The 16,613-nt window shown below is 39.5% G+C and overlaps 1 protein-coding gene across 1 annotated transcript in view; it reads left to right on the plus strand.

Annotated features, from left to right (window-relative positions):
• The first annotated feature begins 2,621 nt into the window (after positions 1-2,621).
• The window catches only part of fbn2b (fibrillin 2b), a 78,817-nt gene continuing 64,825 nt past the window's right edge, over positions 2,622-16,613 (plus strand). Inside the window, exons 1-2 of the mRNA XM_061738318.1 lie at positions 2,622-2,703; positions 5,185-5,509. Coding sequence (XP_061594302.1) covers positions 5,331-5,509 — 179 coding nt within the window. The 5' untranslated portion in view covers positions 2,622-2,703; positions 5,185-5,330. The remainder of the gene's footprint in view (positions 2,704-5,184; positions 5,510-16,613) is intronic.

Genomic DNA, 16,613 nt, shown 5'->3' on the forward strand with positions numbered 1-16,613 from the left:
CCTGGCTCTGAGTGATGCAGAGCAACCTTTCCATGGACTTGTTACATAAAGGTCTTATAAATGTAATTCTTTCTTATCAGGCTGACCCAAATAATGTTCGAAAAGCCTCTAGATGATGCAGATTGCTGCCATGAGAATTGTAAAGGGAATAATCATCAGGTTGTTGACTTCCTGCAAAATTCAGAGTGGAATTTAAAATCCTTCTCCTTATACGCTACATAAACACCTAACGACCAAGATTCCCGCATAATTTCTCTAGAGAACACTGGACTGAGGCAACAATGAATTCATGTAACAGAACTGCTGCACAGCTCTTCTTGAGTTGCTGGGATGTTGTTTAGGTCCTTTAGCTTTGCTCCATTGTAGAAAAGACAGAAGTCAAAGTGGAAAAAAACATTCTTCATGGAGAGAAGCTGTGAATGAAAGTGGTAAAAGATAAAGACCATCCAGTCCAGCTATCTATGCTTTTCACCCATGCGTTGTTATTCTTTAACTTTTTTTGGCATGTTCTAATTAAATTTGCGGTTGTCTCCTCCTTCCTTGCTGTACTGGCCAACTTTTAACCATCCGGCCTTAAATTAACTTGTAATCTTCAGGAACTACATGCTGCTAGCTTCTCGGAATGCGACATGGAATGCAAAAACCATCACTCTGGAGGATGTCGCATGAAGATGTTTATGCGCGACCATGAATGAGATCTCATTTAATATTTACAGCACCTCCAAAAATAGAATACGTTTTTCAGCTTGTAAATTCCTCTTTTGTGAAACCAGCTTCCAATTTGGGTTCAGGAGGTAGGCAGCTTCTCTACCTTTACCATAAATCTTTTCATTTGGATAAAGTTTGTAGTGGAGGGTGACCCTTTAAATATGTTGCTATACAGTTAGGTTGCTCCTCACGCTCTTCATTCCTCTCTCTTCAGGGTTTGTTTGTGTTTATGCCATAATTACTGTAATCAAATTATTGTTTTGCTTATTGTTTCAAAATGGCGGTAATCAGATTTTATTTAACTGGACTCTTTTCTTACCTGCAAACTCTTTTAAGTTAAATCAAGCATCATCCTTACAACACGTTACAGATTACAGGTAAAAGTACGCACACACAATACAAACACAATGGAAACACAAAATATTGCAATGCAGTATAACTATGAATAGATATGAAGTATCAAAAATGACAGAGCAAAAGCACTCAAAATAACCAAGTAGTATTGGGAGTCAGACCTGAAAGACAGGGATCAGTACTGACAGTTCTGAGGGGACACATATTCAGACCCAAAACCCCAAATAATGAATACAAGACAGTCTGTTACACTACAAAGACTTATAAAATAGCCAAAAAGAAAGAAAAATGCTACGAGACTTGACAACAACCGCAAAGAGACATGTGTCTGACCATGTTGTTGGCAAAAGAGGGAGTTGGTGATCCTGAAGAGAAACGCTGAATCGTAGCTTTCAAAGAAAAGCTACGATTCAGATTTAACATCTGAATTCTCGCGTGATGGAGCATGTGTTCATAGTGATTGAAGTATTAATGCAAAAACTAAAAAAAAAGAAAAAAAAGCAATGTTTGAGGGGAAAAGTAAAATCCCATTCATGTTTTTGAGGATGGCCATTTTGTTAAAGTGTAATGAAAAAACATCATCATTTTGGTGAAGATACTGACTTGGGAACAATTACAAGCGTTACTCTGGTGCAGGGGTTTTCACAGAGGTTTGTCTTTCATGAATTGTTTGATTTTAACCGAAATATTTGCTGTATCAGTTACTACCATATCCAGAAAAGAAACCAATACATGTTTCTAGGCACACGGATGATCAAACCTCACAACAGCGCCACAATTTTACATTCTGTAATTCTGTTTTTCTTATAGACCAACACTGTAGCATTAGACATTGTTTTCAGATGTAAATTGAGGCTAAAGTTTGAGTAATATACCTTACATTTCTCAAATACTACAGCTACTGAGCTTTTAGAGGAGAACCTAACGTATGAGATGTGTCCAGCTGTCCTCGCCTCTTGACCATCCAGATGGCCACTCTCTCTCTCTCTCTGTCAGCATCCTATCAGCACTTGTGACAACAAAGCACCAGGATGTGTCAATCACAACCAACAGTGGTGGAGGCTGTAAATAACAGGACTATTTGAACAGACAGCGCACTTTTGACACTGAGCTTCAGGAGACTAGGAAAATGGAACTTAAAACTAATTTCTTTTAATGATCCATTCAATAGTCCATTGTTACAAACCTTGTTTTTTTTATATTTATCTTGACAAATTAAGAAATTGTCAATTATGGAAGTTTCATAATTGTTCTCTTTTGTAACACATTGGGGTAAAAGCAAATCATGAAAGTATTTTACTTTAACAGTGTTATCTCATCACTTGATTAGCTTGAAGACCTGATTTTTTTTTTTTACAGATTGATGATAATGAAGCCATGTCAGACTCAGTGGGTCTAGCTGCTCAGGCCCCTGTTATAACAACTCCAGGAGTCTTGAGGAATGTGGGTTTGTCCTGCAGTCCGTTACTACCCCCTCCATCTCTGCCTCGCTCCGTGTCCCCTCCCCTCTTCCAAACAGGGCAATTCCCCAACTTTTCTCATTTTCTCACAAGACTATAGTTCAATATTCCACTTCTGGGGCGCATATCCTGTCTCACATTGCTGTGCTGCTCGACGCAGAGGCGCTCCGACTGCTGCAAGGTATTATTGCATGTAACCCTGCTGATCTCTTTATAACTACAATTTGGTTATGAATAGCTCTGATTGTGACCATTGTTTCAGAAGCCCGTTGTTTCACGGACATTATCCTCTTCTGCATGACTGCTCTGACTTGCTTTATATTATAGAAGGTGACCACATCACAAGATTAACATGCAGAGTAGGTACAAGAAAGTTTGACACTTTTGAAGTGTAAAAAGCTGCACTTTTTACCGGCTGCTGGAAGTTTGTAATGAGGATTAAAACAAGTTTACCATTTAACGCGTGCATTTAGTTGTGAGCAATTTTATTTATTTATTTATTTATTTTAAAAAGCGCTCCAAACTTTTTATTTTGTATTTTCCATTTTTCCGTCAGGGACTATCTTCTGTGTCAGCGATATGCTTTTTTTTCTCTCTCCATTCATAAAGTTTCAGAGGCATGCACAGCTCCTTTCTGTGGTGTAATATCGAGGAAAAACCTACTTGCCTCCTCGCCAAGTTTGCAGCAGATGGCTCTGATGGCTGGTTTCTTTTGGTGTGCAGATTGCACCAGATTTGTGGATGTTTTCTGTGCTTGAGGTGCTTGTAAATCCCAGGAGCGGCTCCCGCAGCCCTCAGCCTGGGAATGCAAAGCTGCGCTTTGATATGATTTACATTTCTAATTACTGCCAGGAGAATAACGGGATTCGTCCTTTGCAGAAATACTGCGGCTATTAGTTTTCTACTGCAGGACGGAGGCTTTTACTCGCTTGCTTTTGACAGCAGAAGTGTTCGGCAAAGCGATTATTGGGTCATTGATCCTGCCTTTCTTTTGTTCGGCTGCGAGTCTGATCCATGGTCTGATCCCGCCTCACCTTCACTTCTCTTACTGTTACTGCAAGCAGCAGAAAACACTTTTTTCTCGGGTAGGGCTTTTTTTTTTTTTTTTTTTAAGTACCATTCTCAATAACTAAGACAGAAGAAGTAGCCACAAAGTTTTTCCGCTTTCGATACACATTTATTGAATCATCATTAGCCAGGATTGAACAACTGGAACAATGTGAAAAAAACAATGAACTGTCAGTAATATCGTGCTAAAATGTCTCTGAGTTGTTGGAGCGTCTTCTCTGAGTTCACTGATCGTCTTTCCATTAAGTCGAGTTTGAGTAGGCCTACTTCATTTTTTTCCCTTTTTTTTTCTTCTTTTCCTCTCCCAACCCGGATTTCTCTCCGCTTGGATTGATGCTTGCAGAGCTTTAGGTTGTATATCACCGGGGGCCCTCTCAGTCTATAATGTTTGACAGAAAAGAAAACTAAAATTTCACTGCCGTTCAATGCACTTCGAGTTTGATGTCTGTCATTTAAATGTGCAGGGATGCGGTTAGGGCAGTACTATAAGACTAATAGTTAGGGCAGACAAATACACCGTAATTAAATCTAGAAACTCTTCTCAGTTGTGCCCACAGTGAACAATAGAGAGTTATTTAAGGTAGTGTTTTCCAATAGATAAGAAATGAGTAAAACCCCACACCTCTTTCCCTCTGTGCATTGAGTGATTGATCATTTAACTGTACTTGACCATTTAACTGTAAATGAACTCTTTAAACCCCCCCACTTGTTTACATCACCGGCTCCCTCTAGTCCCAAGTCAGTAATTTAGGTTAGTCATTCCCACTCTTTTAGAGATTTAAACCTTTAAATTAAAGTAACATCACAGGTTGACTCTGTCTATAAGATTTGAGGGTGTAATGTGGTCTGGAATTTCTTTTTTTTTCTCCAGGTCTTTTAGTTCTCAGAGGTGTGGTTTCAACAATAAAGCACTTATTTAAAAGAGAAAAGTTAGTTTGTTAAGGGATACTCTGATTCTCTAAAACTTTGATACCAAAAATTAGACTCTGATTTCCAGGCTGAAGTAGCAATAGACACAGAAGAAACTGTTTGAAGACACCAATTGGATTGACTTCCAAGCCTCAAGACTTCAATCTGTCAGAGAAGTATTTAACCACCCAAATGTCATTTAGACGTTTGTTAGAAAGCTATGCCAACTAAAGTAATTTTGATAGATTCAATGGTGTTTTTAGTTTATATTTAGGGAATTTGTTTGAACAGGTAAATAATAAGTGATGAGCAGTTGTAACAAGAGACAACTGGGATGGAAGTCCACAGTTGCTTTCACTTTTGGTTGTTCCTCATAGTAGGAATAGAGGACGACAGACAACACTTCCTGAAAGTAATCAAACGGTCACTCTAATGAAATGGAAATGATGTTTTAACATGAAAGAAAGTTTTCGGGATTGCATTCAAGTGTCAGTGCTTATCTTCAGAGCTGAACAGCTGGTATAGCCTACACTTAACACAGTAACTACTAGTCTACTTCCACAAACTGCTCTTTCTGCTGTTTCTTTCCGTTCAACACTTTGAAAAGGAAATAGAAAAGTTGTGTCCAAGAATAAGATTCATTGACATGTTTCTCAGCTTTGACATCCTCTCTTCCTCTGTCTAGCCTCTACCCTGGAGTACACACCACGACCTGGTCTCAGTCCAGATCTAGAACCTGCATCTCAGTCTGGGTCCTCACAGTAAACACAGAGTCGGAGAGTGAGCCGTAACCAGGGAGCGATTCGGTTGGAGGGATAGCCAGGCCGACCAATGGGATCAGGGAAGCTGGCTCAGTTGCTGCTTGGATGGGCAGCGGTATGTCTTTGGCCCGTTCATGTGGCTTTTGGTGAAACTGGAGATGGACCTCACCAAGCGAGCCGCTTTACTGGCAGCGCGGACCAGAGGGAAGTGCAGCGGGTTCGACGTCGTGGCCAGGAGTCGTTGAGAGGGTGAGAATCTGTGTGTGTCACTGTCTTTTACAAATCCCATGTAAGCAGCAATGTTGCCGTGCAGTAAGCTGTAGTGATTTTATTAAGATACACAGGGCTTTATGCAAAAAAATAATGCAGTTCTTTCTGGCTTAAACAAATCAGGATGTTTGTAGCTGAAAGAAGGAGGGATTCGAATATAAATGGATTTCCCCTCTCAGCTCTCCTGGCAGTCCTCTTTCAGTTGCTATACTTTCTGGGCAACACAAGCTTGTCTTAGGTGAAATTATGTTGTTGAACACTGTTGCATTGTTTTCTCAAAAAGAGCACATGTTCAAACTAAACATTTTGCTTGCCACAGAAACCTGCCTGTTTTTCACCGTAAGATGCTGTTTTCATGGGAAAAAACAGCATGCATTCTACGAAAGGATAACACACTATAGCATGACACACAGTTACTGCATAGTGTATTAAAAGTTCACGACTTTTGCAGGGAGGCCCTGATCTTGTGCTTTAAGTTGAGGCAGACAAGAGGGAACTGATGTGTGTGTGGAAGCACATGTGAACACATGATCCCAAAGTTAGTTTATTTGTCTGTTCATGTGGAGTATTGGATGGATATAGAGATCACGTCCCCTCTCACCAGCCGCAACCACCTTCACTCCCAACTCTTTAACTTTGTTAATCAAACAGCACAAATATATGTCAGTGCAGCAAAAAGTTTTCCTTGCATATTTCGCTTCTTCTTGAAAAACAAAGGATGTTTTCTTGGAGCCAGTTTTTCAGTGTCTGCATCAGTTATTCCAATCAGTCTCCCATCTGTCCCCGCTTATGGTTCCACCAGTGCCAAGCCACAGGAAATGAGGTATTCATATCCCGAGAAGGGGGTATGAAAAGGGGCATTTGTTTCACTGCTGTAGGTGACAAAGCAGCTGAAGGAGCAAATGAGGTTGGAAAGAGCATGAAACAAAGAGAACCTGATGATATAATGTCTCATATGAAGGTTAAATTGGTTCAAAGTGAGAAAGATAGAGTAACTAAACAGTAATTATATTTGATTTGGGCTTTTTAGTGTTGCACCTTAAAGCTCACATAGTCATTGGATTGTTTTCTATGAAACCATAGGAAAACATGCTAAAAGGGTTATGACGGCATCATAGAAATTGAGTTGACTACCTGAAGACTCTTTCATTCTCATTTTGTTAATATCGAAGGTATTTGTCTAAAATGTTATCTCCATACAATTAAACAAGTTTCAAGTGGAAGATTTTCACAAACGTTTTAGCCCTTTAATCGTACTTGTTCTGTATACAGCTGCTATGACTGAATTACAGCATTTTCCCTTGTTTGGTTGTATTTCCAAGAGTAAACTGTTGTACGCACACTTCGGTAAAACTAACTTCTGTGACACATCAAATGGTTGAGATATTTTGCTTGTTAAAGCATTATAACAGTGTTTTCATGAAACTGCTTTGTACTTTATTAAGAGCACCATTTATAAAATGACAACACGATAGCAGTTTTATCTGGTCACAAGTTTTGACAGCTGTTGATCAAAAGATTCGTCTAGCTTTGGATGCCTTTCACTATACCAGTATAAACCTTAGTCTATAGATACAGTATGTGTTTGCAGTCGGGATGTAAAGGATGATCACTCCAAACCATAGAACACTTATAATAAAACCACATCAACATACAAATTCATGAATCAATGTGTGTACTATAAACCGTAAAATGTTTTTGAATATGGTGTTTTGGCAGTTTACGCATAAACAAAATGGATCAGATCATCTTTTAAATTAGAGATTAACAACTCAGTTGACAATCAAAGTACCGAAACACTTAGATCCCGCCATGATTTGAAACAGCAGTGAAAAGTGCAATAAAACATCTGTAGTAGTTGGAAATTGGAGCTCTCTTCAAAGCTACAAGACTTAAGTGACAAAAACAGTAATTTCACCACCCAAAACATATGAATGATGGTTCTAAGGCTTGTGCAACTAGTTTTGCTTGGGTGTTGCACCATGTTAGTTTATTCCCAAAACAAGTCTTTGAAAAATGTCATTCCGAGAAACACTGACAGAACAATGCTTGTGTTCTTCCCAAACATGACGTAATTATAACCCAGAAATATGTGAGGCAACTCTTCCAGTGTTTACTGTTTGTGTCAGAGGATACAACTGTAATGTAATGACATTTTAACCCCTCCCAAAAGACCAAAGCAACAACATGTCCTCTTTAGACCTTTAATTTACGTCAGTCTAAAAGAGAAACTCTCATTGCAGTATTTGAACATCTAGATATATGTTGACTCTAAATGTTCTAGATAGGACATTAACTTCACTTAACTTTCCTGAATTAATTTTGAATGAACTATTGTCAATCCTAAATTAAGACAGTTTTAGCAAATGTAATTGTTTATTTAAAAGTAGGGCAGGTGATTCTACACGATTTATAACCCAGAATACTTTTTGTCAGTCACGTTTACATGCAGCAGTTCAATCAGATTTCTGATCGTATAAGACATCGTTCGGACCTTTGAACTGCATGTAAACACCTTAATCCGATCTACTTCGGACCTATTTCGGACCTATATCAGACATTTAATAATCCGATAGCAACATCTAGATAATTCGTTCAGAGTCAGAATTTTAATACCATGTTTACGGAGACATCGGATATTGCAGTCTGCGCATCCTCGAGAATTTCCTCTGGGGCATTCACCCGGAAGTGAAAGGAGACGGGGCGTGTTCAATAGTTGTTTAAACACCAACATGAAGATCGTGAAAGAGATTGCAGAAGCTTCATCAGGACACCGGAGCAGATCAAAATAAAGTGGAAAAATATACGGAAGGCGTACATTGGCGCCAAACAAAACAGGTCAACCGAAAGTGGCTCTTTGTTGAAATGGTTACCATGGTTACAGCGACACATAGCGTCACGGAGTCAGCCATGCTCTGGCCATTTATCCGATTCTCTGAACAGCATGTAAACTCAGACAAGTGATTCGGTCTTCTGGATGTCTTTATCTGATACGATCAGAAATATGATTTGTTTGCTGCATGTAAACGTACTGACTGAATATCTCTTCACCAACCGCGAGCTGCCTATAAACTAGACACAAAGAGTGGGCTCAGACTGCCACCGGCCTGACCTCATGGGGATTTGTGATGGGGGCGTGCTTTCTCTGGGTCACTGGAGGAACTATGTACATTTGAAGATTTGATTTCATCCAGAATCCCTAATCCTACCTTTAATGTTTCCAGGTTTTTAAATGAGCCACCATGTTAGTCCTGGAGAGTGAAGCTGAATGGAAATGTTAATACGGTCAGGTGTAATAAGAAAGGTGTTTCCATGGTTGTTGAGCATTTTACAGGGTGCATTTTATCTTGCTTGGTCAGTAGCAATGGAATGATACTTGCTATGTCAGTAATCTGTCGGGATATTACTTTGTCATCCACCCATCTAAAGCAAGCAATCCTATTCTTGGACATAGTACCACCCCGGGTGCTCAATAAAGTTTATTTAGAGACATACCAGTAGATGTCTTTAATTTCAATACATCTAATTGGATAATACCCATTAAATTACCTGATTTAAGTATTTCTTTAACAACGAGACCAATACTAGACCTTTATGTGCTTACATTAGGAATTGGCCTCAGGACCACTGGGACCCATCTTTCTGGCAGCATTAGTTTTGGATAGCTTGGAGTTATATGGGACAAATTACGACTGCAGGGGGAACGAACCATTATGCTATCTCAGACATCTAGACTTCACTGAGCCACAAGTCGAACCGCAGACTGGTGTTCAACTCAAGTTGAAAGATTTAACCTTGTTTAAGATGGAGTGAGTGACCAAAGGAGAGACATAAGATACAAGGAGAAACTGCAAAATAGCTCATTGTTTTATCAAACGTTTTCCCCACTGAGTTAAAAAAGACTCAATGATGTTAAGAATCCCACATTTGAGCATTGAAGTAAACAGATGATCATGCAACTGTACAACACCTTTGAAACACTACTTTTGAAGCTAAAGTTCCACTCTGGTTTTTAGACTATTACGAGAACTGAATACCAGAGTGATTTAGCAAAATGTTGGACATCTTTTTGATTGTTTTAACTGGATTTCTAAGTGTTGCCTGGTCAATGTAGCTTGAATGATCCTGACAGCACCTCCCATGAACTGCTGTAGTCAGGCCAAAGCACACAATCCTATTGCTTTGAACATATTACTGTTTTGATTTGAATGTTTTTGCCTGAAAATGATAAAGGCTTATCTGAGATAGAGTTAAATGACTTGGCAGCCTTTTTCATCTAATCCTTTTTGGATTTTAATGAGTAAGTGTTTTGGCTGTTTTATGTTTGTCACTGTGGAGTTGTTGGATTGTATTACAACTTTTTCTCCATTGCAAACTACAGTCCATGCATATGCTTTCTTTTTGTTGTATTTTCATTTAAAAGTTGCACCAATCTCAGTGGAATATCTGTAACTCAGATTAGGTTACAGTTTCTCTGTGTGGGACATGGAGGGAGGTTAGTTTAATGATGGTCATTATTCTGGCCTTGGACTTGGGAGAGTGTTTATTTACTGGCTAAAGCTACATATCCCCTGGTGTTTCTCTGGTAGTGCCGGGGCTGATGCTCACAACTCATTTATTGGATTTATTGGCTCCCACAGCACACTGCACACTGGCATGAGTCCACTCCAAGGTGGTATACGATCAGACCTCAGGCCGGCTTGTTGGCTGTCTCAATTGCTTTTCTCCATCAGTGATTGACTGGTTAGTGTGTGGCCACCTACTAACTGATGCCCTAGGAAGTAAAAAAAAAGGTGAATATTTATTGTTTGACAAGTTCACTCAGTGTTAGAGTTAGAAATTCTGGGTCTTACTTTGTTGCAATGGCCCACTTCATTAGGTCCGCCCTGGTTGACATAAATCTGCCAAGGACATACATCGGTTGCTGGCTTAACCTGGCAGACAGGCAGCCCTAAAGCAGGGAATTATATTTACTCACTCAAGAAAGAAAGAAAGAAAGAAAGAAAGAAAGAAAGAAAGAAAGAAAGAAAAGAACAAGAGCCAATAAAACAATCCTGAGGAACATTTGAGCATGGCCTGAGCCATTATCAGTTTCCATCTCTGGTTTATACGCATTAGAATTTATTTTACACTATTATGTGTATGCATATGTAGGAGTGAGCTATAAAGTCAGGATTATCCGTCTTTGCTGACTGGCATGTGCTTAAAGTGGTTTAAAATGGATGTATATATTTTCCATCAAATTACATTCAACAGTTTCCATTTTTTTTTCCAAAATCATATACATACTGTAACTAGTCATAAGACATTAAATCCACATGTCATTATAACACATCAAAGAAATATCACCTTTGTCCGAAACAATTTCACTTTAGTAAGACATTTACTTTAAGTACAATAATAAGACAACCCGAGGAGATATTTGTAGTCTTTTCAATCTGCTAAAATAAGGTTACATGTGATATGCAGAAAGATATAATTTAAATACATTTATTCTTTCACACAAGTTAGAATACCAAAACAAAAACAGTTATGTGCAAGATTGTACAATAATAAGTTGCAGTGCTGTTTTCTTGTTTCCAATAGTACAACCTCCAAAACAGAAAAAGCAGTATTAGCTGATGGTTTGGGGTTAAACTTAGAATGTGCAGGAAGCTGTCCTGGTGGACTTGATTTGTATCAATAGATAATTATATTCTTCATAACTCCGTAATTATATCAGTAAACAGCACATCCTGTCAGCCTGCTAATAAAACACATCAAAGTTGTATTACCTTTAATGCGTCATGCACCTTTAAGACACAAGATCATTCGGTAGAGGTTAAACTTGAATTTCTGAAGGCAACAGTTGGATTCAGTGAAGGTTTGAGGGTGGGTGGGGGAATAAAACACACATCTTTTAACCAGTTTGCATCTGATGCTTTTTTTTCTGACACTCTTTTGTAAATGTCTGGCAACAACACCTAGTCAGGTTTAAGTAGCACATTAAGTAGCACATTCCTTTGGAAAGGATGAGGAGGCTTTATGCTTTTCCTACAGATGAGCTTCTTTTCCATTGTCAGGGTAACCATGACAACGAGCAAGAGCAACAATAATATCTGCACAGAATGGCTCCCGACATCAGTTTCAGACGTTTATGGACTTTTGTCGAGTTGTATCAAACTATCCCACATTATGGTGCTATTAGGTACTCGGAGTGCGAAAAGGTGGGGATATTACCTCAGCCTCCTCGCTTGACTGAATGAAACCACATTTGCTGTATTTGAATTTAGACGGTCATTTTACAATCAAGAACAGTTCCTCTTTGCCATCCATTTTCACAACTTTTCATCAGCTATAACCTCGGTCTAATTTTCATTTCATATTTACTCCCATATGCTGTATCTGTTCTTTATTCATTAATAATTTATTCAGCTGCTTAAAATGTACAAACTCTAAAACTAGACCTGAATTTCAAAAAAATTACTTACAGAAATGCAAGAATTCTTGAGTAAAATTTTTTTAGTTGACTACAGTTTAGATGAAAATACAAGGACAAAACTTGAAAGGAGTTTTAAGGTAAATCTTTTTCTTCTGCTTTATCTTCCTCTGTGATTGGGTCATTTTTTTCCAGTCTGCATTCCTGCTGCAACACACTCCCAGATCTGATAGGAGAGCAGCAGGTTTGGCTAGAGGCAGTCTTATAAAAGTAAGCAGGGACCTTTGACCTTTGACTAGTACACTGACACACACACACACACACACACACACACACACACACACACACACACACACACACACACACACACACACACACACACACACACACACACACACACACACACACACACACACACACACACACACACACACACACACACACACACACGGGCATCTGACCTGGAGCTCTGACAGCTGTGAACTTCTGGTTAATGTCTTAATGGAAAAAGACTATAAAACACAATATTTTCTTACCTGTCAGCTACTGTTCCCTCTTCCTAGATCAGGGCAGCGGGGGGGGGGGGGGGGGCTGATCTGAACTGCCTTGAACTTTGACCATGATAACTCTTCTTTCAGAGGGGCCTCGAGAGGCCACAGCCTCATGAAGGTTTTATTTTGTAGTTTTTTACACTACTGTGGATCACTGTGGGTGTAAACAACTGTTTGTTTCTAGAAATTGCAACGTAAGCACAACGGGGTGTGTAAAAGTAAGTAAAATGTAGTTTTGCATTTTTATGGTTTTCAAAGTCATCTTAGATACTCTTTCAAAGTACCTTTCAGTCAACTTTGAATGTTGCTGATGGTTTTTTTCATGTCCTTGGTTGGTTGAAATCCAACTAGGAGGTTGCTGGATCAACTCCCAGCTCTGTCACATGCCAGCTTGCCCTGACTACTCATAGTGTCAGCCCAGGTAAATTGGTAGGTTTTTTTGTCAGGAAGGGTGTTGGACATAAAAACCAAAAAATCAATCCGTGGAATATAATGATTGGATGTGGCAACTCCCACAAAAGCAAAGAGCTGAAATTGCATGCTTTTTTAATATTAATGGCAATCAATAATAGGTCATTTCCACTAGTACCTAATCGGCTCGGCTCGGCTCCACTTTTTTAAAGGTATTGTGACATCATTTTTAACATGCTTTTAACACTATTAAAAGTCTTGGCCAACATCCCTCAAATGTGTCTAAAAGAGTGTAACAAGAAAAACTTCACTCTAGTACTCCATTCCTGGCTTTTTATTACAGTGTTTTTTTGCGCCATGAAAAACGCTTCCTTTACCCCCTTTCCTGTCAATCATTGCGCCGCTCCTCCTCCAAACCTCCTCCAAGCCAACCATACGCTCACAGCGGCGTCGGAGAGTTAAGCCGGGAGCGACAGGCGAAGCATGCACGGAAAAGCAGCAGCAAAAAATAAAGGCATGCAAGCAGCAGTGTCCCCTTATCTTAAGTCCAGTCAGTGGCCGCGGGTCTTTTTAGCAGTTCTCCTCCGGTGATTAGAACAAAAGAGGCTCTAAACAGCTCCGTGTTAAGCCTGATTTATGGTTCCGCGTTAAATCGACGCAGAGCCTACGCCGTACGGTGCGCGTCGCCGCGTAACCCTACGCCGTAGGCTCTGCGTCGGTGTAACGCGGAACCATAAATCAGCCTTTATGGTGCGCTGGAGAGGAGAGGAGGCAGGGAGCTGGGTGGAGGGGGCGGTGATTTAGCGGGTCTATACGTAACGACCCGCCACCAAACCAGATGCGTCGTTTTTGCATAGTTATGCGGAAAATCCCAGAAAGCACACAATACACTGAATGTTAAAAGTTTGTTGTTTTTTGGGTGTAATTGATGTCAAGACACCCAACAAAACACAAAAAATCCAGAAAAATGTGTTTTTCATGTCACAATACGTTTAAGGGTTTTCCACTAGGTGATCATACCGGTTAGTACCTCTTTTTTTCGCACCTACTAAATGCAACGTCACCTGGCTGCAGGCCACTGATTGGCCAGAGAGTAGTGTAGAGCACACTATTTGGCCCACACATTTCTGTGCTGCATGGCCGACAACTGCATCCAGAGGGGGCTTGATGGGGCAACGCTTTTCAGGCCACCTTGCCATGAATGTCCCGCCCACATTGTCGTGGTTCTGAACTGTAATGGAAAATGGAGTCAAGTTTAGTCGAGTCAAAAACTGTATAATGGAAAAGGGGCGATCCTTGAGCCAGGAGGCACCTTTGAAGGCAGGGACTTGGCCACAGAAACGTCTCTTTTAAAGAGAACAGTGGGGCATTTTGAGATTGAAGAAAACACCTGGTGTTCAGGTAATTTTTATGGCTGCTTCTCAGACTTCATCCTTGTTCGCTTCATCCTCTGAAGCTTTGTTTCAGGGGAGAGACCAGGCACTGACCTGGAGGGAAGACGGAGAGAAGAAAAAAAGTAAAAGAAAAACAAACCGGAATTTGACAGTTTCAGACTTGCGGTTTTTCCTGTATTGATACATCGCAGATCTGTAGCAGTTGAAATTGTTTCATGCTGTGAAAAGAAAGAGATTCAGGAAGAATTTTGCTTGACAGCTCATTAAGTGCTGGCATGCTGATGTCTTACGCTGTCCTTTTCTGTAATTTCTTTTTCTCTTTTTTTTTTCAAACCCCATTAGGTTTTTGGATTTGTCTGCTTCCCAAACTGTTTGGCCTCTCCGTGCTTATTCTGCTCCCTGCTTCGTTTCCATATCACTATTTTCCGCTCCCACTCCTCATCCTGCTTCCTCTTCTTCTTCTTAACATAAACCTGTTTTGTTTTTTCTTTCAGTGTTTCCCACCACCATGTCTCCTCCCATTTTCCTTCCCTCTTATATATTTTTGTTACATTTTCTCTCTAATCTGGCGCGTTTAAACTTTTGCTTGTGTCCCAGAAGAATTTACTGCCATTTATAGGTTTCTCCTTTTATTTTAGGCATCCTTCTTTGTCTGTCGTCTTATTCTACCTATGAACTTAAATAGATCTTGTCCGCCTATAGCCACCTGTTTGTCTGGCTCACCTGTTTGTCTGTCTCTCTGTGCCACCTGGGAATGCAGTTGGAGGTGTGCTCTACTTTCCATCCATCAGAGGCTTGAAGTCCAGGTGTCATTTCCTTGGTCTTCATTTTCTTCCTTTCTTTTTTTCTTACTGCACCTAGCAGTGGATATATATCAATCAATCAATCAATCAATCAATCAATCAAATTTTATTTATATAGCACCTTTCGTCCAGGTACATGAAATACAAGGTGCTTTGACATTTTGATTGAAAAATAAGCATAATAAACAAATAAAAACTGGGAGACCAAAAAATAAAAACTGGGAGACCAATGCACCCTGACATACAATATAAAATATATAAAATGTATAAAAAGATAAAGGTTCAAGGATTAAGGCTAAAAAAAAAATCAGTCCACAACAATAAAAATAATAAAAACATTATAAGAGATAGATAAATAAATAAAACAGATACCTTTAAAATGTTTTAAACGGAATAAAACTAAAACTATAAAATGTGATGCTACATAAAAGCCAGACCAAAGAGATGAGTTTTTAGTCTACGTTTAAAAATGTCCACATTTCCAGCTCCTCTCATATATCCCCAGTAGCTGATCAGCTCAACCTCTGTCATGATGGGTTTTACTGCAGGGCCACTGTTTCTCTTTATGTCTCAGTGCGACACTAAGTTCACACACCAATCATGTAGAAAATGCAAGAACAACCATTTTTAGGTTTCCTTTGGTTGTCAGCAATGTGATGATCTTGACAATAACTGCTTTAAAAATGGCCAACTGGGATTTTTAAACTTCATATTTTGGACAATTTAACTGAGAAACATAATACGTTATATTCCCTGTAAGGACACATGTAGATTGAGTTTAGATGTGGTTCGCTCACGTACATACTTTATCTAGCTGAACTGAAAGGTTGCATGGGGAAAAAAGAGAAAGAAAAACCAAAAATAACAATCACAATTCCCATAATGCAAATCAATTTCTTCAAGACTGGACAGAAACTTAAGACTGGATGTAACATATGCACATAAATCCCTTGTAGACAGTGAGCAACGTTTGCTCATTTGTTTTCAAGACACAACCGGTTTTCATTTTTTACGATGAACATAAAGGCAAACGCAGTATTTCACAATAAAAACTGAAGGCTTGAGCTCAGATATTGTTTTTATTTCATGTTTTAATGCTTCAGAGAGAAATAAAGTTTTGTATAAGCACTGCAAAGGCTCTCGAGTCTTTAACCCTTGATGAATTTAGGACATCTCCTACTGTCCCTGCCAGATCTTTTTTTTTGCTTTTCATTCATTATTAGAAGTGCAGAAGTTGTCCAGACTAAAGAGATGTGATGCTAAATGAGTTTAACAGGAGAATCTCAATCAGAGTTTTACCCAGATTTAACAATCAGACGTACCTCAGTTCTTAGTGAAGCTAAAAGCAAACGCAAACAGCCAACCACGGCGCAGATGACCACAAATTCCTGTCATTACATGCTCTGAAGGGTCACTTAGTTCAACCACATACTTGGAATCGTTTCCGTTTGCTAATCAGCCTTCCATGGCATGTTGGGGTGTCTCAGGTCAGTGCAAACTAGCCTG

The sequence above is a fragment of the Cololabis saira genome, chromosome 13 (genome assembly GCF_033807715.1).
Source record: "Cololabis saira isolate AMF1-May2022 chromosome 13, fColSai1.1, whole genome shotgun sequence".
In the NCBI taxonomy this organism is placed as follows: Eukaryota; Metazoa; Chordata; class Actinopteri; order Beloniformes; family Belonidae; genus Cololabis; species Cololabis saira.